Here is a 16,650-nt window from a genome sequence, read left to right on the forward strand (position 1 = left end):
AACAGGTTGTTTCTGTATTAATATTATTATTACCCCTGGCTCCAAACATAGGTATATGGTTTAGTCCTCAGATAAAAATGTGCTATTTTACAGGTTTGAAATTTACCTATCAAGTGTTTACTGTATTTATTTCAATAACCATTCAGCCAGGGAGCCAGCCTATGCGAACCAGAGTAAACCCATTTTTCAATAGTCATATTCAATTTTTTTCTTTCACTACTTTCAAAGTTGTGCAACAGGCTTTGGGTATATTTTTTTATTTTTAGAAGTATTTTTAATGCAGCTTTTAATGCTTTTTGACATAGGTGAATTGGTTTTGAATATACTGTATTTGTTCAATAACAACAAATTGCTACTTCATGCATGGGTAGGTAAGTAAAAGTTAATACTTCCTAAACAATAATAAATCTGGAAATGGGGAAATAAAATTATATGATTTGTTGTGAAATTATCAGCCTATTAATGTACCCTGTCGCTGTTACGCCAGCCAAGTGTTTGCTTGTGTGAGGACGTTAAAGAAAATAGATAAAAAAAAAACACTAGCTGATATAAGATGTTATTCATTCTTCTAGAACGTTATTTCATTTATTAATTTATATCATATAGATTACAAATTATTACGCAATATCATTTGGCAGGTGCTAATCGTGAAACATATTTTATATATCTACATTTTTGTTATTCAAAATACCCGGTATAATTAGATATACAGCCATAATACTATACAAATATATACAAAGCTATAGCAGATCAAAAAGTATAAATGAACATTTCTCCTGTGGTATTTCTTTGCCCAGTGGTGGTCCTATTCTAGTCTAGTAAAGTAGTCCGTCCAAACTCTCCGGTTACATGCATGCCCTCTCTTCCTTAGCTTGCCTCGTTTTGAACACAGTCTCCGATTGGATAGTCTATATGACATATCTTTAGCAGCGTCACTGAGTGCAGCATTTGCTGGTGTAGGAATTGCCTCATCGTTATGAAAATTAGTTCTAGCAGCTCTTCTTGTAACTGGGAACCCTGCAACAATGTAAGTTTAGAGGTCGTAAAAGGAGTTTGTAAATCTCATTCCATCCTATTCGAAGTGTTGCGAGTCCAAAATCAAACTGTTGTAGGAAACATTTTTGAAGTCAATCAAGATTTTCTCACAAAAAAAATATTCAATTATAACAATGTGAATAATACAGTCTGTAAGCTTATTAACTGTAGACCCTTTGGACGACGCCTACAGAAGACTGTAAGTAAGAAAGTTGGAGGACAGTGGAAGAGACAGAAGGCGCTCCAAAGACAGAAGCTTCCCTGCTTCTTTAGCGTATCAGGTGAAAAGTATCTAATATCAGGGACTCTTATCCCAGTGTTAATAAACTGCAGTTGACGAAGCGAAGGATCGAACACACGATCCCTGTTTTCGAAGTCAGACAGTGTGATCACTGGACCACTGCCCCCACCCCCAACACTCACACGTTCTGTGAATAAAACAACTAACATATGCAGCTCGGGTTATATTCATTTAATAGAAAAGCTAATAAAACAAAACATATATTAGCTTATAGCCAAATGAAGAGACTTTATAACGGATTTGCTGCATCTTTTAACCAATATCAAATTTCATTTACAGCACCCAGTAATATGTAATATTTATTCATGATACATAACTATAGTGAGTGGCAATTCATGTATAAATGAGCCGTGCCATGAGAAAATCAACATAGTGGGTTTGCGACCAGCATGGATCCAGACCAGCCTGCGCATCCGCGCAGTCTGGTCAGGCTCCATGCTGTTCGCTTTTAAAGCCTATTGGAATTGGAGAAACTGTTAGCGAACAGCATGGAGCCTGACCAGACTGCGCGGATGCGCAGGCTGGTCTGGTTCCATGCTGGTCGCATACCCACTATGTTGATTTTCTCATGGCACGGCTCAAATACGTTTGCGGATAAATACATCAGATTAAGACTGCTGATATAAGAATAAAAGGAAAGTATAAGATTCGCATTTAAACCGCAATGTAGAAATCAGTTACTGGTCACGTCTTCCATTTTTACCTTGCAAATGTCTGGTGATTCTTATTGCGGTTGATTAAAAACTGTATATTTAAGATGAAATACACCAAATGCTCAAAATAATAAAATACCCTGGCAGACAGAGGATAAACTTGAGACATTCAATCTGTCAACTGACCGAAGCTTTTTAGTGGCATACAGAAATTCTCCCGATCACCGGTTATTTAGTTAATTGGACATGGTATCCTGCAGCAACATTAATCAAACAACTCATCTTGTATATTAACCATCTTGTTATATACTCAGATCTTATTGCTAAAATGTGCGTGAGTAGGAAAGGCTCCAAGACGCTTACTTAGAAACACTTGCCCTTCGAAACTTCGTTCGGGCTGTAGAATTCTCAATGTGAGGAAACAATCTATCTGGCCTACTGAAGTTCGGTGGTTCTACAAAGGTACCCGTACATGTTTGATACAATGCCTTGATGGCACATGCGGTCTTCCCTCACTCACCATCAAAACCTGCAAAAGTCACCTAATGACCTATCCAATGTAACCAACAAAATAAATAAACCGCACATCTGCTCACGATATAATTTTCGTCTCCTCATATCACCATAATCTAGTGGTCTGTGTCATTTTTAACCACAAGGGAAGAAAACCAACCCTTTTTCTAGCGTAAAAGGGAAGAATATAGCTGTTTCGTAAAACAGTGCAGGCTGCGTCCTTTTCGCCGACGTATCTAAATGATTCATAAAACATAAACATGTACATATTTTCCTTCTTTTTTTGATGTAAATGACAGTTGAAACCGAAACATTAACCGGCATGTACTTACGTCTAAACACCAGGACGAAACCACGTCCTGACTTTGATTTTTCAAATGGTTTGAACTTGATAACCAGTTTACCACCCTTGACGGTAACTTGAGAGCCCTCTCTGCCAGATTTCGCATCCATAATTTCCTTACTGGACGACTTCTTGACATGGGTCACGGAAAATTTGTCCCTACCATCTGGATCAAGGTTCATATCTTGCACAATCAGCATCATGGCTTGTCGGCCGCCAATCTGATTGGAGAGAAAATATATGTAGTGTAAATGCTATTATGTCTTAAAATTGTTTTTATTAATATGAAATCAAACAGCTGAATTTATATAATATAGTTACTGAACTTATTACTAGTACAAAGATAGTCATTTAAGATGAATTTTAAATTAAAGCTACTCGCCCACAGTTTGGGTGAATTTTTTCAACATGTGTGTTTCCACCAAGTTTGGCATAGAATGTATATATGACACTGAAAAATGATAAAATGGGTGAAAATAAAAGTTAGAAATTGGTAAAAATGCAAGAATGATGTAAATTTTCGATATTATTCCAAAAGCTTGCAAAGGTTTACTACCTTCTGCACAATATGTTTTGGTTATTTATAAGAACTCTCGCAAAAATCTTATTTTAGTAAGTTTGTACCAGTAACCACTTTCAAAGTACTCACTTTATATGGATTATTGAGAGAAATTATTTTTTGCCAAAAATGTGCGAGTTAGTCCCTTTAATTTATTTGCACACTTTCCGTGACTAGGGATACTCACCATTAAAATCCGTTTACATTCAGGAAACCTTGCATCAAAGTTCCACGGGTAATCAGAATGACTTCGAATGATTCCCCATGAATCATTGATTGGACTTGTGACGTTGGTACATAGATCCGCAATTATGTCTAATAAAATACACATGCAAATACATGGTCACTTGTAACAATTATAAGCACACACCATACTACTTCGAAAAATATGCAACTTAATGAAAGACTTCATTTATATTTATGACTGTAGCAGTGTAACTGACCTATCTAAAGTAATGATGAAGCTGTTCATATTATTCACAGATAAATTTGGTAACTGTTTATTACTACACTAGCTTTACAGTTAACCAGAGGTTGTTTTTTTTTACGCTGTTGACTTCAAGTAAACCTGAATTTCATGTAATATATGGAATCAATATGGAATCAAAACGCCAGAACTTATTGATATTTCTGAATGTGACTACCTTTATTTACACATCTATGCCCGGATAGACCAATGGTCGAAGCCGAATAACCGATACACTTGGATTCTTTCGACACAATAATTCGACTAGACTTCTTCCACTTTATGTCACATGACTTCTTCCAGAAACACAAGTTTCTCTGAACCAGAAGGTCTGGAGAAAATCCACCACAAGGTGTCTTCGTGCTAAATATGCATTTCGGCTTTCTTCTAGTATAGCCGGATAAAGCCACAGCCGGAGAATATATCACTTCATCATTTTCACACGTTAGACGCATATGACCTTCGACATTGACAGCGCATTGCTCTATAACTGGCTTTACTGTATGTTAAATGTATATCGTATTTATGAATTATAAAACTTAGAGTAGCTGGCATTTTAGTCATTCACATTATCTTGCATTGTACGAATGTATAATAAAATCTATAAGAAAATCTTTGGAAGTAAAGTATGCAAACAAGCAAAATAATAGTAGACTCGGTTTGATAGAGTATGTTCATAATAATAATAATAAAAAAACTTAATTTTGAAATTTTCTAAACACGGAACGTTGTTCAGAGACTGCTATATAGAGACGTGTAACTAACTGCCTTTAGCTGCCGTCTAGGGGCACATATTTTAAAGCCTTAGTTAACATGACTGAACATGTTCAATGAAATTAAAGAAAATTTATTGAATGCAACGTTTATGGAAAATGCAAACAAAAATAGAACAAATTTTAAACGAAACTTAATAAGGAAACAAAAAACGATGAAAAGTGAAAAAGTCTTTATCGTCTACCTAATATGTTGGTTTCGTAAAGGTAGAACAGTACTGGACCTCAAAGAGCTTTACTTAGAATTCTATATGTTATAAAGAATTAAGTTAATAAAATTACCGTCCAATATCCACCCTAGTTCTTTCATGACAGGTCGAGAACTATTTGGCCACTTCAACACAGAATCAAGCGATGAACTCTCATATGCTGAAATATGAAATAAGATGAGGCAATATTTCGATACTTTCATGTTAATTCATGTATTTGGAATACAGACTTATGCTTCGGCAAAGAAAACTCAAGGTTATGCTTCGGGAGAACACTGATAATGCAATCAATAAATGAAAGCGGCAAAAAGCTTTATAAAATGCTGAAAGAGTTCACGTTCCCTAGAAACAGTACCTTTAAATGGCAACATGAATCCATAGAGTGATCTCCGTTTCCAACGATAATCTACTGCAATTTTCAGCGCTTTTGTTGTGTTGCCATGCAACATGACTTCCTTCATTGTTGAAATGTTCACAGTTCTTTGGTCATTTTTCAGAACATTTTGCAAAGTTAGACCCACCGGAAATGTGTTATCTTCAGTGACAACTTCTAGTATTAACGTTTGGCTGTTTTTGATTGGTATTTTCATTGCACATACATCCGATCTAGGTCTCCTTCTCGGGTACCCTCGGTGACTTCTTATTATGCCCATTGTGAAATCCAGACCTCTTTTTGGCTTTGAACAAACATCAATGATAATATCTGAAATGAACTGTATTTATAATGATACGGAATATATTTTTTTGTTTACAATGCATACTTCTGCCCTTTACATTATAACATCTGTTTTACAGTTAAACATTTTCCTATTACAGCTTGGTTGTATGGTTCATATTTGGTACAGAAATATATAATTTCTTTTACTTTTTTTTTTTTGCAAAGCATAATTAATCACAACATTGTTTTATACAATTTATATGAAATCGTTTTACATCGTCTTGCAATACATTCGTTTTTCTTAACTTTATATAATTTCCTTTTATCTTCTATCTTGTAGTTTCCATCTATGCACGTTTTATTTTACGAGTGTAATATATTACGTTTTACCGTTTGTTTTAAAAATTACGTAATTTGCTTTTATTTTTTTGTTTTTCCATGCACATATTTCTTTACTAGTTCCTTAATTTCCCTATACAAATCATTGGTCCTTACCTAACATAATTTACGTTTACCTTTTGGTATACAGTGCATTTGTTTGATGATAATATATGTTGCATTGAAAGATGCCATGGGCCTTGCTGTCATCTTATTTGTACAAGCAGTTATATTGCCAACATTGCAGAGGTTTATCACACATCTCTTTTTCCAGAAGCATCTTTCTGCCTGTCTTTTGATTTCTTTCGTCGTTCCGACACAATCTGTTGGAGCTGGGTTACATGACTGGCCCGCGCTTGCTCCCGCCAAAATTACTGGGTTGTAGATCACGTGATTTTTTGGACATGAGATGCGAATCTTCTCCGTGGGTTTGGTCAGACATTTTAATACTTCTTCTGAAAAATACAGAAAGGTCATGTTCGAATGTAAGCTTCCGTAGGCGATGCTGGATCACTTTGTGACCTTATCAAATCAAAATACTCTGACATGACAAAAAACGAGGCCTGCTACTAAAAATAAAAAAAAATGTTTTTGAAGAGGTCTCTTCTAAAAGTATAAATATAATAGAAATCTGATAATATGGAGAAAACATGGCAACAATAAAAGAGGTGTATCTTCCTCCTGCATTTTCCAAAAAAAAATTTAATCTGTTGCACATAATTACATAAAAAATAGGGTGACAAGAATGAAATAAATTTCCGTATTAGCCTTAAAGTGAAATACAAAATAGAAATGACATTTTGTTTAAAAGACAAATACACATATTATGCAAAAAATTATGTTCGATTAAAGAATATTAATCTATGTTATGGAACATACGAAATAGGCTGAGTACATGAGAGGAAAATATTCACCAGTGTAGGGAATGACATTCTTTCTGCTTGAAACGATTTTTGGGCAATGGCTGTGCTAGTTTTTGATCGAGCGTGATGAATTGTGGGTAATCAATTGTCCAAAACAGTAAACAATAAAATAATTTCCTTAAACAAGGCAAATATCATCTTTCAATAAACATCATAATCAGGTTTTAAATTTTCATACAGTAGTAAGTGTTATCTATATTTAGAGAGAATTTGCCATGGCTTTAATTTGAAAATAAAATTTTGGAAGCTTTCTAGGATTACATGAATATATTCTATATACAATAGATAAAAATACAACTGTTTCCAATGCCGTCACTTTCAGATATAAATATCTATATAATGAATGACGGTGTATTATGTGTACAAATCAATCAAGTATAAGTTCTGTTCTGTTCTATATTAAATGCTAAATACAGCAACCTTAGAATTAGGGAGCGTGTGGGGGTGGGATCTCCGCAACCGCGTGGTTAAAAGTTGTTAACTCTGGTGTGTGATGAACAAAAACAAAAAGTAAATAAAATAAACGTGTGTTGGCGTCCAAATATGCATTCCCTTCACTAATCGTTAACTGATAATTTAAAAATAGATTATTTATATGTACTTGTTAACATGGACTTGACCAATCAGACAAATCGAGGAAGTTAATATTTGGATTAATTAGATTAAAACGACTTCCTTATTTATGTACTTATGTATCTTAAAATAGTTCTTTATCAGTTAAATCACATTTTTTGGAGTTATATGGAGTGTTAAAAAATATATACATATCTTCACGAACGTAAAAATAATAAGGAAGTTAAAAATTTATTGTGTTTTGTGATAAAGATACAAACTGTTGATTAAGTGTTATGGGGACAAATGTGTAATTGCAGATAAAAAGATTTTAACAAAAATGTTTCTGGGGTCTTGTTTCCTTAAAGATATTCAATCCATACAGAAACATTTAGCACATATTTGATTTCCTCTCAATTGTTCTTTTCAAACTTGTTTTAAGGATTAAACTTGATGATTCTGAGGCCCTTCCTTTCATAATGAAAGCAATTTCTGGTTTTAAACATTGTCATTGTAATAATTGTAATCTTGCATGTACAATAAGTTAATGACATACTATTAAAACTTAAAACGATACTGTTTGTGATAATCAAAAGATTGCCATTTTAGCAATCGGGAAACACAGTTTCTCTGTTATTAAAAATGATTATTTTTGTTATCCGTGGCCTTACTGCATAAATATTCTGAATGAATGGTGTATTAACATTTAAACAATCGTATTGTCTCCATAAATTAATTATTAGCAGCCATCCAAATGTGACGATACTTCGAATCCATTTATTCTTGGAATAGCTGAATGAACTCTTAAGTATTAGTCATCAAAATAAAAAAAAACTAGTGACTGAACGTTGTTAAAAGTGCCAAGTTGTTACCAGAAAGAATATGTATCAGAACAATTTTTATTACAGCGAAGTTAAACGCCTGCGGAATTATTTCACGAGGGCAGCAACCAGTCCCTCGGGATATCTGCAGATATTATAACACGAAAAAGACATGTTTTATCCTTACAAGTACATAAATATTTCAAATAATATATAGCAGAATTATGTTTTAACATATCGAAATAATACGAAATGCTGCAGAATAATTTAAAGAAGGCGTAGCCCCTGTGAATTATACAAGCGGTGTTTAACCAATTATTATTATCATAATAATTAATACATATATATCACATAAGGTTAAACGAACTATGACTGGGGGAAAATCAATCCATATGTGTTGTCTTATAAGACGGCGATCCATTCTTATTGATAAACTGTTATTTACTTTAGAAAAAGCTATCGTTGCTTACAGATCAAAGAAAACTCTCAGATTCTGTATAAAAAACTAAGTACTATCTTCAAATAGTTCATTTGACATCTGCGTTTTTCTTCATCTGAAACCATCTCTTCACGGACATACGTTCTTTTAAGAAAAGTTCATGTGTACTCAGTAAACTTACACACCATACGTTATTTCACCACAGTAAATATTATTTCACCACAGTAAATAAATAAGTCATAGATGGTATGTTTTAGCTTACGACACGTCAATGCGTTCGACAGTGATATAATCTTTTAAAAAGGGGGACGATGCGAACCACAACCAGGCAAATGCCATTATAATTCTTTGAACTGGTGATTTCAGTTTCGGTCAGAACAAAAATAAATATCATATGGTATCATCTCATTCATTCAAGGCGTTTTAACTTCCCTTATAAGCTAAGTAAATAAGGAAGAAATATTAAAAGTTTTAATTTTATTATAAGAGGCAACCGAAACAACAAACAAAAGCAAGACTCTGTATCTACAAATCTGAATTCATTTCTTTCCCCATCGACCTAATTTAGGTATGTTAGCACTACCGCTACTGATAGCGGCTTGTTATTTAATAAATAGTAAATAAAGTTGTTCTTGTGTTTCATGTTAAATTGTTCATCCATATCTGACCGACTTATTTATATTCGTTTGCTCAACTGGCTGGTAATCCTAAATATTTAGTATTTTTAAGAAGGTAAATGATTCTGCCTTTGCGACCAGTACAGACAAAGATGAGCCCTGCACTATGTTGGCTGATTTCTGCCAGTTCTGGCGCACCATACTTGCACGTCTGTGCAGGCTCATCTTGGTCTACACTGTTCGCTATTCGTTTAGTAAGTTTTCAGTGAACACACCTTCGAATAATAAATGGTACTGCCCAAACTGAATGATAGACCAGACCATTTTAAAAATTTAACATGGTATAAGTTGAAAGCTCAATAAATGTAACTGCACGTAAAATGATGTTGCATGACCCTTTTGTCCGATTCGGTTGCTACAGCATGTATTTAGCTTGTACTGGCATTTTCAAGCATTATGCGCAAGTTCATTTGATAGTATTTGCATATTTCTTTCTTTGTGTCAGATCGCATGAAATCGGTTGGCGGACTTATCTACACAGTAACATAAAATATTTTGTAAAATTTTAAGGGGCCATAACTCTTTAATATAATTTCCTAAAGATATACATATGTCACTTTACAATGACGCATTTCTTTCAATTAGGACTAAACCCTTGAAAACTGTAAGAGAAGTTATCAAGATGAAACCTTTCAGTATTATTGCAAAACAAGCTTCAGCATCTTGTTAAGTGTTTAAAGGGCCAAAACTCCTTAATAATGCAAGGTATTTTGTCCTATATATGTGTGCAGGTTTACTACATGACAAGTTAATGTTGTTGTTGTTGGTGTTGTTGTTTTCAGATATATTTCTTCAAAACTGTAAAAGAAATTATCCGAACAATAACTGCATTGCCATTGTTCATATACAGCATTTTGGAAAAGTTTTAAAGGGATAAAACGAGCAATAAAATGATCCAATTCAATTCATATTGATATCATTTTGTAAGTTCGGGTTAAGTCAATTGTCCATATCTGGACAAGCCGTTACTTGAAATCATATTGAAAATGATCATCTGTCTCATAAAAATTCTACTACATTACCAATGCCGTGAACTGTCGCTAAAATGATATGTTGATGCTTAATAAAACAGTTGAATGGCTTATCGGTCAATAGTTAAAAACAAAAAAAAAAAACAATTTACCTCGGGTAAATAGTTTTGATCTATTCGGACCGCAGACATAAAGTATACACTTACTGAAGTATTGCTGGTCAATTGTCAGAATTATTGAGTGTTTTACTGAATGACTTTCCATTCAACAGTCAAAACTCTTAACTCGAGGTACGAAATGCTTTATAACATGATATCAGAAATAAACTTCCAGATGTCTTTTTTTTTTTGTCAGGTTCTCACTTTAACTAGGTGAACATGTGATGAATGTGACTAACTAGATGGAGTAGTACGGATGGTAAAAAAGGTGAAAATCGCTTATTCTGCTTCAATACTCTTCTTTCCTCTCTTTCAGACGTCTCTTCGTTTTGTTATTATTCACAGGCATATCAGCAAGCCAATTTGAGAACTATTGAACGGCAAGAAAACTACTTGTACATACCGCTCACATAGCACAATTTATGGACCGCCGATTTATATTAGGAGTCATACGATAACTTGACAGTTGACCTGCAGGCCGTTCGGTAGGTGTATATTTGAGAGAACAAAAGTCCTGACATCTTTTGAAAACTGTATGAGGCGTTATCCGGATAAGTTTTTTATTAGTCGGTATTGCGCAATATATAATATTCTGTAAATTTTCAAATAGCCGTAACTCCCAAACCGAACATGGTGCATATATGTTCGGACAACATAAGTAAGTCCACTTCATGGTGATAACTTAGATCCCTGAGAAAAACTGTAGGTGTTTTTTTCGAAATAGGATTTCTGGTTAGTTGTGCGGACTGCTTTAACCACAAAGTAAGGCATTGTATATGCTTGTTCAAGTTTGTTTTTTCATGCTTTCTTTCTTTTAGCTTAATCTATGAGAAACGTTATCCGAAAAAGGCTTTTATTCTTCTTGTGCAATATAGAACATTTTAAAAATTGAACAATAATGTCCTGATAATACATGTATGTTCAATTCATGATGGTGTCTCTGTAGGTTAGGACCAGGTATCTCGAAAACTGTTGCAGTTTTCAGAACATTTTTTAATAGAGTTGTGGACATTTTCCTATGGCAAATACATTTTGGCCATAAAGTTAAAACTATCAAACATGTCTTAAACTTTCAAAACGTTTCTGCAAGCAGATATAGAAATCTATGGAATATCCTATGCTATAATTGTGGAAAAATGGCAAGTATAGTAGACAACTTGTCTATTAAAATATTAAATAGTGGATAGATATTACAGAGAGAGAATGCAGAATAGTAGTTAAATATTAACACACAAATTTTCCTAGGACGGCTGACGAATTTACGGTGGTATGTTTAGGACATGCATTTATTTTTTTTTTAAATTAAATTATCTCGTGCGCACGACATCTTTACTCATTACTGAGTATCTAATTGTTGGGAAACTGTGTTCAGATGATACAGTTCCTGACTAGTTAACCATATAAATAATACGAAACGGACTGGAAATAAACTCACGGTTATAATAGTTCTCGATTTTAAACATTGACTTTAACATTACCTGCACGAAAATAGCACCTGTTTTACAGCTGTAAATCGTTTGTAAAAGGCCTGGGGTTTTTTTTATTACAGCTGTTAAAGACTTGTAAGTGAATAATGACCACAAATTATGTTGCAATTAACAGATGTAAAAGCATTCACGTCTCGAAAATACAGCTGTAAAAAATTACAGTTTTAAAACTGCCTCGTCTCAAAATAACAGCTCTAAAGGAAATGTCTTTGGACGGAAACATGTCAGCTATCCTTAATGCATTTTGAAGGGATATAGCTGAAATTCAGAGACACCACATCTTATAAAAAATTTTAATTTTAACAGTAATGGAGTAGTGTAGTTGTTTAAACATCTAATATAGTAGAAAAAGTATATGTATAAGCTTAGATATTAATTATTTAAACATTTTCCATATACTTCTTTACTTACAATGTTGTTGTTTTTTTTTTTTTTTTTTTTTTTTTTTTTTTTTTGCCTTTCTGTTATAGCTGTTGTCATTTCTAAACCGTTTTGTACCTCTGCTTTCGTCCCATAAAATAATGTCCCCTTAACACCTGCAACATTTCTACAGCTGTAACCTTTAGGTATATTTACAGCTGTAACTTTTTAATTTTTACAGCTGTAATATTTTCTATAGCTATACCTATAATTTGCACAGTTTAAACTGTTTTACAGTCGTTTCACAGCTATAACATGAAATCTACAACTGTAAAATCAATGTTGTTTTCCAAAGTCTACATGTGTAAATTTGAAACAACCGCCGCTGTATTTTTTAACAAAAAATACAAGTCTTTTGTAGCTGTAAAAATTCTTTCATTGATGTCACTTAAAAACACCGAAATCGTAATGTTTCAGAATATGAAGTCAATAATGTATAAAACTGTCATTCATGTGCGTTATGTAAAAATTCGGGGGTAAACATTTCCCTCGGAGATTAAACAATCGCCAACTGACTTATTTAACAATGTGAGGCAAACTTCTTTAAAAATATATGATTAACGTGAGAACGTGGTTTAATTTCCAAATGATATAAAATGCCAAACACGTGTTCCTTTTTCTCTGTATAAAGGTATCATAATAGTTATTATATCTATATAACATACATTTTTTTGTTTTAAGGCTAATGTGAGGTAATGCATTTCTGTTGCAAGATAAAAGAACCGAAATAATATTTTGCAGTACACCATTTATAATCTAATAATTTACAGAGAAGCACATAATCTATATACAATTCATTTAAAATATTTAATCTATTTACCTGCATAAAGTATTCCGAATACCGAAAACTGTATAACAGTGAACAGTGTTTGTGTTGGGAACATTGTCGAATTCAATATTTTAAATGATCAACCCGGCAACAATAACTAAGATACAGGTATGTTCATAACTTCCTCAGTTAAAGCATGTCTACCCTACTGGTTTAACCCCAGTAAGTCTTACGATAATGATTCCGAAAACCATGTGATGGAACAATGTAATATTTTCGAAAAACAATTTATGAATTACTAATTACATTAATCAGATTGCAAACAAATGTGGTTATTATTTGATTAGTCGACCTTTGTGTCACCCTTAAAGTTTATGAACGTGACCATGGTGTTACAAACTCACAATATAGGTAGGATTGACTTGTATAGAATGACAATGACATCATCACTGACACCATCTTTCGGAGAAAATAAAAGTCATTGTTTCGGAGAGGAATTAAAGACATCAACCGCTACAAAAGCGCTTTTTAGAACTACATATGTACATGTACGGTCAAGGAAGACAATAATTGAACGGAAGATTAAGATATGAAATCGACTGAACATCATTTAACTGGGGACGCGTTAAAACCCGAAAATTAAATGAACTGCTTAAACGATACAAAATTATACATTATGAACTTTGTTCGCCTTCTTCGAATAAAATTAATTGAGCTTTAATAAGAGTGTTTAAACATATAACATCTATTCATTTTACTTGAAGTTAACAGCTTAAATCCCATGTTACAAAGATAATAATTTTATAAAAGTGATAAGAATAGGTACTGTTATTGACCAAAAAGTTTAACTAGAGTTTCTCTAGTATACACTTGCTGAATGGCTTGCCTGTCATTAGTTTAAACTATAGGTCTGTATACAGAAGGTGAATAGTTTTGACTATTGACCGGAAAGCCATTCAGGAAGTGTAATCATGCGACATCGGAATGAAATTCTCATATTTTTTTTGTTCAAATTTTGACATTAGTCCAGCAAAATTTAATGTTGCATATAGACTGGTAATACAGCACAAACTATGGACAGGCGATTTGCATAATTTACTAATATTTTCAGAATGTTTACCTTACATATGAAGTAAACTCCCACTGAAATTATTATGCATTAAGATCAGTTTGACAACAAGAAAAATAAATCTGCAAAATCCAAAGCAGAGAATACCGTATCACCAAGAGGTAAAGGTTATCCTTATATGTAATCAAGTTCACGTAACTGATTACCAATTAATCTTCTATACGGACTTGTCCAAATCTTTCAGTTGTGTAACTTTTTATTCTCACTTCCTCTTTCTGTTTTATACTATAGAATTTACATGTAAATATGTATAGCATATTGCTGGAATGATTTTAAAAGTAAGTGGTTGTACAGCAAGCACCATAATTTAATGTTTGAGTAGAATGGATAATCCTCGCAACCACTTACTTCGTCTGAAAACTCTCCTATAGTCTTCTTGAAAGAGAAACTCTCAGATGTGGGCAATCACTGCAAGCAAAAGCAAAGGGGATGTTGAAACTTTCGCATTAAAATAGCTTGTATGCGTTCACAAATCAGGCTTAAACATGACATTACCTAAAATCAGTCCAAGTTGGATGGACATGTACTTGTCCATCTGTCTAGTGCACAAAAATCTCGTGCACAGCGTTTTGAGTCTTACAATAGCAAAATGTTAATATCTGTCTCTCTGCAAATAAATATTGTAGTCTGCTTGTATATCAATGAATTTTTTCATAAATGTCGCCATAACTAGTTTAAAACTTATTCATACAACATAAAATGAATAGTCGCATTGACCTGTGTGCATATCGTTTTAAAAATGGAAAAAAGTACACTCTCCAGGTTCTTGAACTATAAAAATAATAAATTCAGTTAAGGGTGCAGCTTTAGGATAGAAAATAATATTGGAATGAATCATGAACTTTTCATTGTTTTCCGCCTTTACTGTACGTAAAACCTTTATTTAATATGAAGAATAAAAACTGATAAACAGACTTCAAAGGTTCGTCTTTATTTTCCTGTTCTATTGTTAAAATACGTATCACCCTACATAATGAACATGAATTGTTAACAAAACATTACACACTAATACAGCTCCGGGAACATCGAAAAACATGGAGGCAGAGAAGAAATGTTAATATCTAGTTACTTTAGTTACAGCAAAAACATCAACGTGGCTTCAGTAAGTCGACCCAATAATTAAATGTTACATATCTAAATAAATTATAGATCTTTTTGCCTAGATATTTACTGACGTTTTCCTACCACCATTACCATTTCAGAGTAAAATGAGCCATTAATTAGATATAGCTTAAAGGCACTGACCTCCAGCTTTGGCTAAAAATAATTTATTTTCAATGAGTATTTTCTGAAGAAAAATATCTGAATAGCCTCCGGAAATCTTGGTTCGAAAACTGGACGTGTATTTCTTGTCTGTTTCTTTTTTAAAAAATGCAAATTCGTCATCATTTTCTGTGAATAAGTTAATTTTCGAAAATTAGTTCATAAGAACAAACACAGTGATACATTGCAGATGATGACACGACTGACAGGATGGACTCATCGGAGTGACAACGTATCATAAAGATTCTCTAACCTCTTATACTTGTCATCGATGAGTTATATTTTTCAAAGTCATGTGGAACTTCGATTGTATACCAAGATTTAATACGCTATCTTCGAAAATAAATAGTACTTTCATTAATATACTGCCGGAAAGAAGACACCGTGAAGTTTTAAACAAATTCGTACTTTTAAACACAACTTTACGAAGTCAAATTACTAAAGGGAGGTAATAAGTTCTTGAAATTTCATACAATACAACAATCCAAATGATACACTATTCATATAAGTTATAAAAACTATAGCATACAATTATCCGGAAGTAAAGATACAAGTTTATTACTTCCTGGCTGGATCCCAAAGCCTATTAGAAAATATTAAAAGTTACTCCTGGACAAGTATATAATAAATAAAATAGAAAAACATCCAATGGGTTTCCTCTATATGTATTCTTGTCTACCTACCGATTTCATATCATAATCATCAGGGCAGACATATAAAAAAATGTATATATATATGTTTCTAACTCAGCATTTTGTGTCTTTTTTTTCTTCTTTTGCTATATATGTATGTATGTTACAAATAGCTTAAAATAATGCCATTATTAATTTATGATATACATTTACTTTCTTTGTAGGGGAGGCTCGATCGCTAATGTTGTAAGAACTTAGACCCGACCCTTTTGCTTTTCGGTGTATTGTAAAGGTTTTGTTTCCGTATATACATGTATATATAAGCAATAAAATATGATTAAACTAAAAAAAAGTTTATCTTTACGTATTTGCATTCAAGTCAAATATAGCTCTTTCATTTAGCGCATACCTTTAAAATGCTAGGCAGTTTGAGGTTAGTTAATCTAGATAAGAAACAGTGCAGAAAGCATGCTTATCAACTTATACTGAAAATAAAGGGATGATTTATTTACTTCCTAAAA

At 33.0% G+C, this 16,650-nt stretch overlaps 1 protein-coding gene across 2 annotated transcripts; it reads right to left on the reverse strand.

The window, feature by feature from the left end:
* Positions 1-544: 544 nt before the first annotated feature.
* LOC123564675 (uncharacterized) lies at positions 545-14,784 on the reverse strand. 2 transcript variants are annotated; one of them, XM_053537342.1, is made up of 8 exons: positions 14,730-14,784; positions 6,026-6,343; positions 5,208-5,555; positions 4,926-5,012; positions 4,049-4,369; positions 3,592-3,719; positions 2,835-3,066; positions 545-1,017 (listed from the first exon to the last, which is right to left on the reverse strand). In XM_053537342.1, the coding sequence occupies exons 1-8, from the start codon at positions 14,767-14,769 to the stop codon at positions 806-808; spliced, it is 1,686 nt and encodes a 561-aa protein (XP_053393317.1). In that variant the 5' UTR covers positions 14,770-14,784; the 3' UTR covers positions 545-805. The 2 variants fall into 2 exon arrangements, with proteins under 2 accessions (XP_053393317.1, XP_045214350.2); XM_045358415.2 differs by lacking the exon at positions 14,730-14,784 and adding an exon at positions 13,157-13,443.
* Between the last annotated feature and the right edge of the window lie 1,866 nt (positions 14,785-16,650).

This window comes from Mercenaria mercenaria, chromosome 2 (genome assembly GCF_021730395.1).
Source record: "Mercenaria mercenaria strain notata chromosome 2, MADL_Memer_1, whole genome shotgun sequence".
Classification (NCBI taxonomy): domain Eukaryota; kingdom Metazoa; phylum Mollusca; class Bivalvia; order Venerida; family Veneridae; genus Mercenaria; species Mercenaria mercenaria.

Bases quoted from the DNA above. Each gene is read 5' to 3' on its own strand.
- LOC123564675 (XM_045358415.2), bottom strand. From the start codon at position 13,220: ATGTTCCCAACACAAACACTGTTCACTGTTATACAGTTTTCGGTATTC. The intron at 3,720-4,048 runs GTAGTCACATTC...GTATTTTATTAG, and splicing joins GCATAGATGTGTAAATAAAG to ACATAATTGCGGATCTATGT. The intron at 3,067-3,591 runs GTGAGTATCCCT...CTCTCCAATCAG, and splicing joins AATGTAAACGGATTTTAATG to ATTGGCGGCCGACAAGCCAT.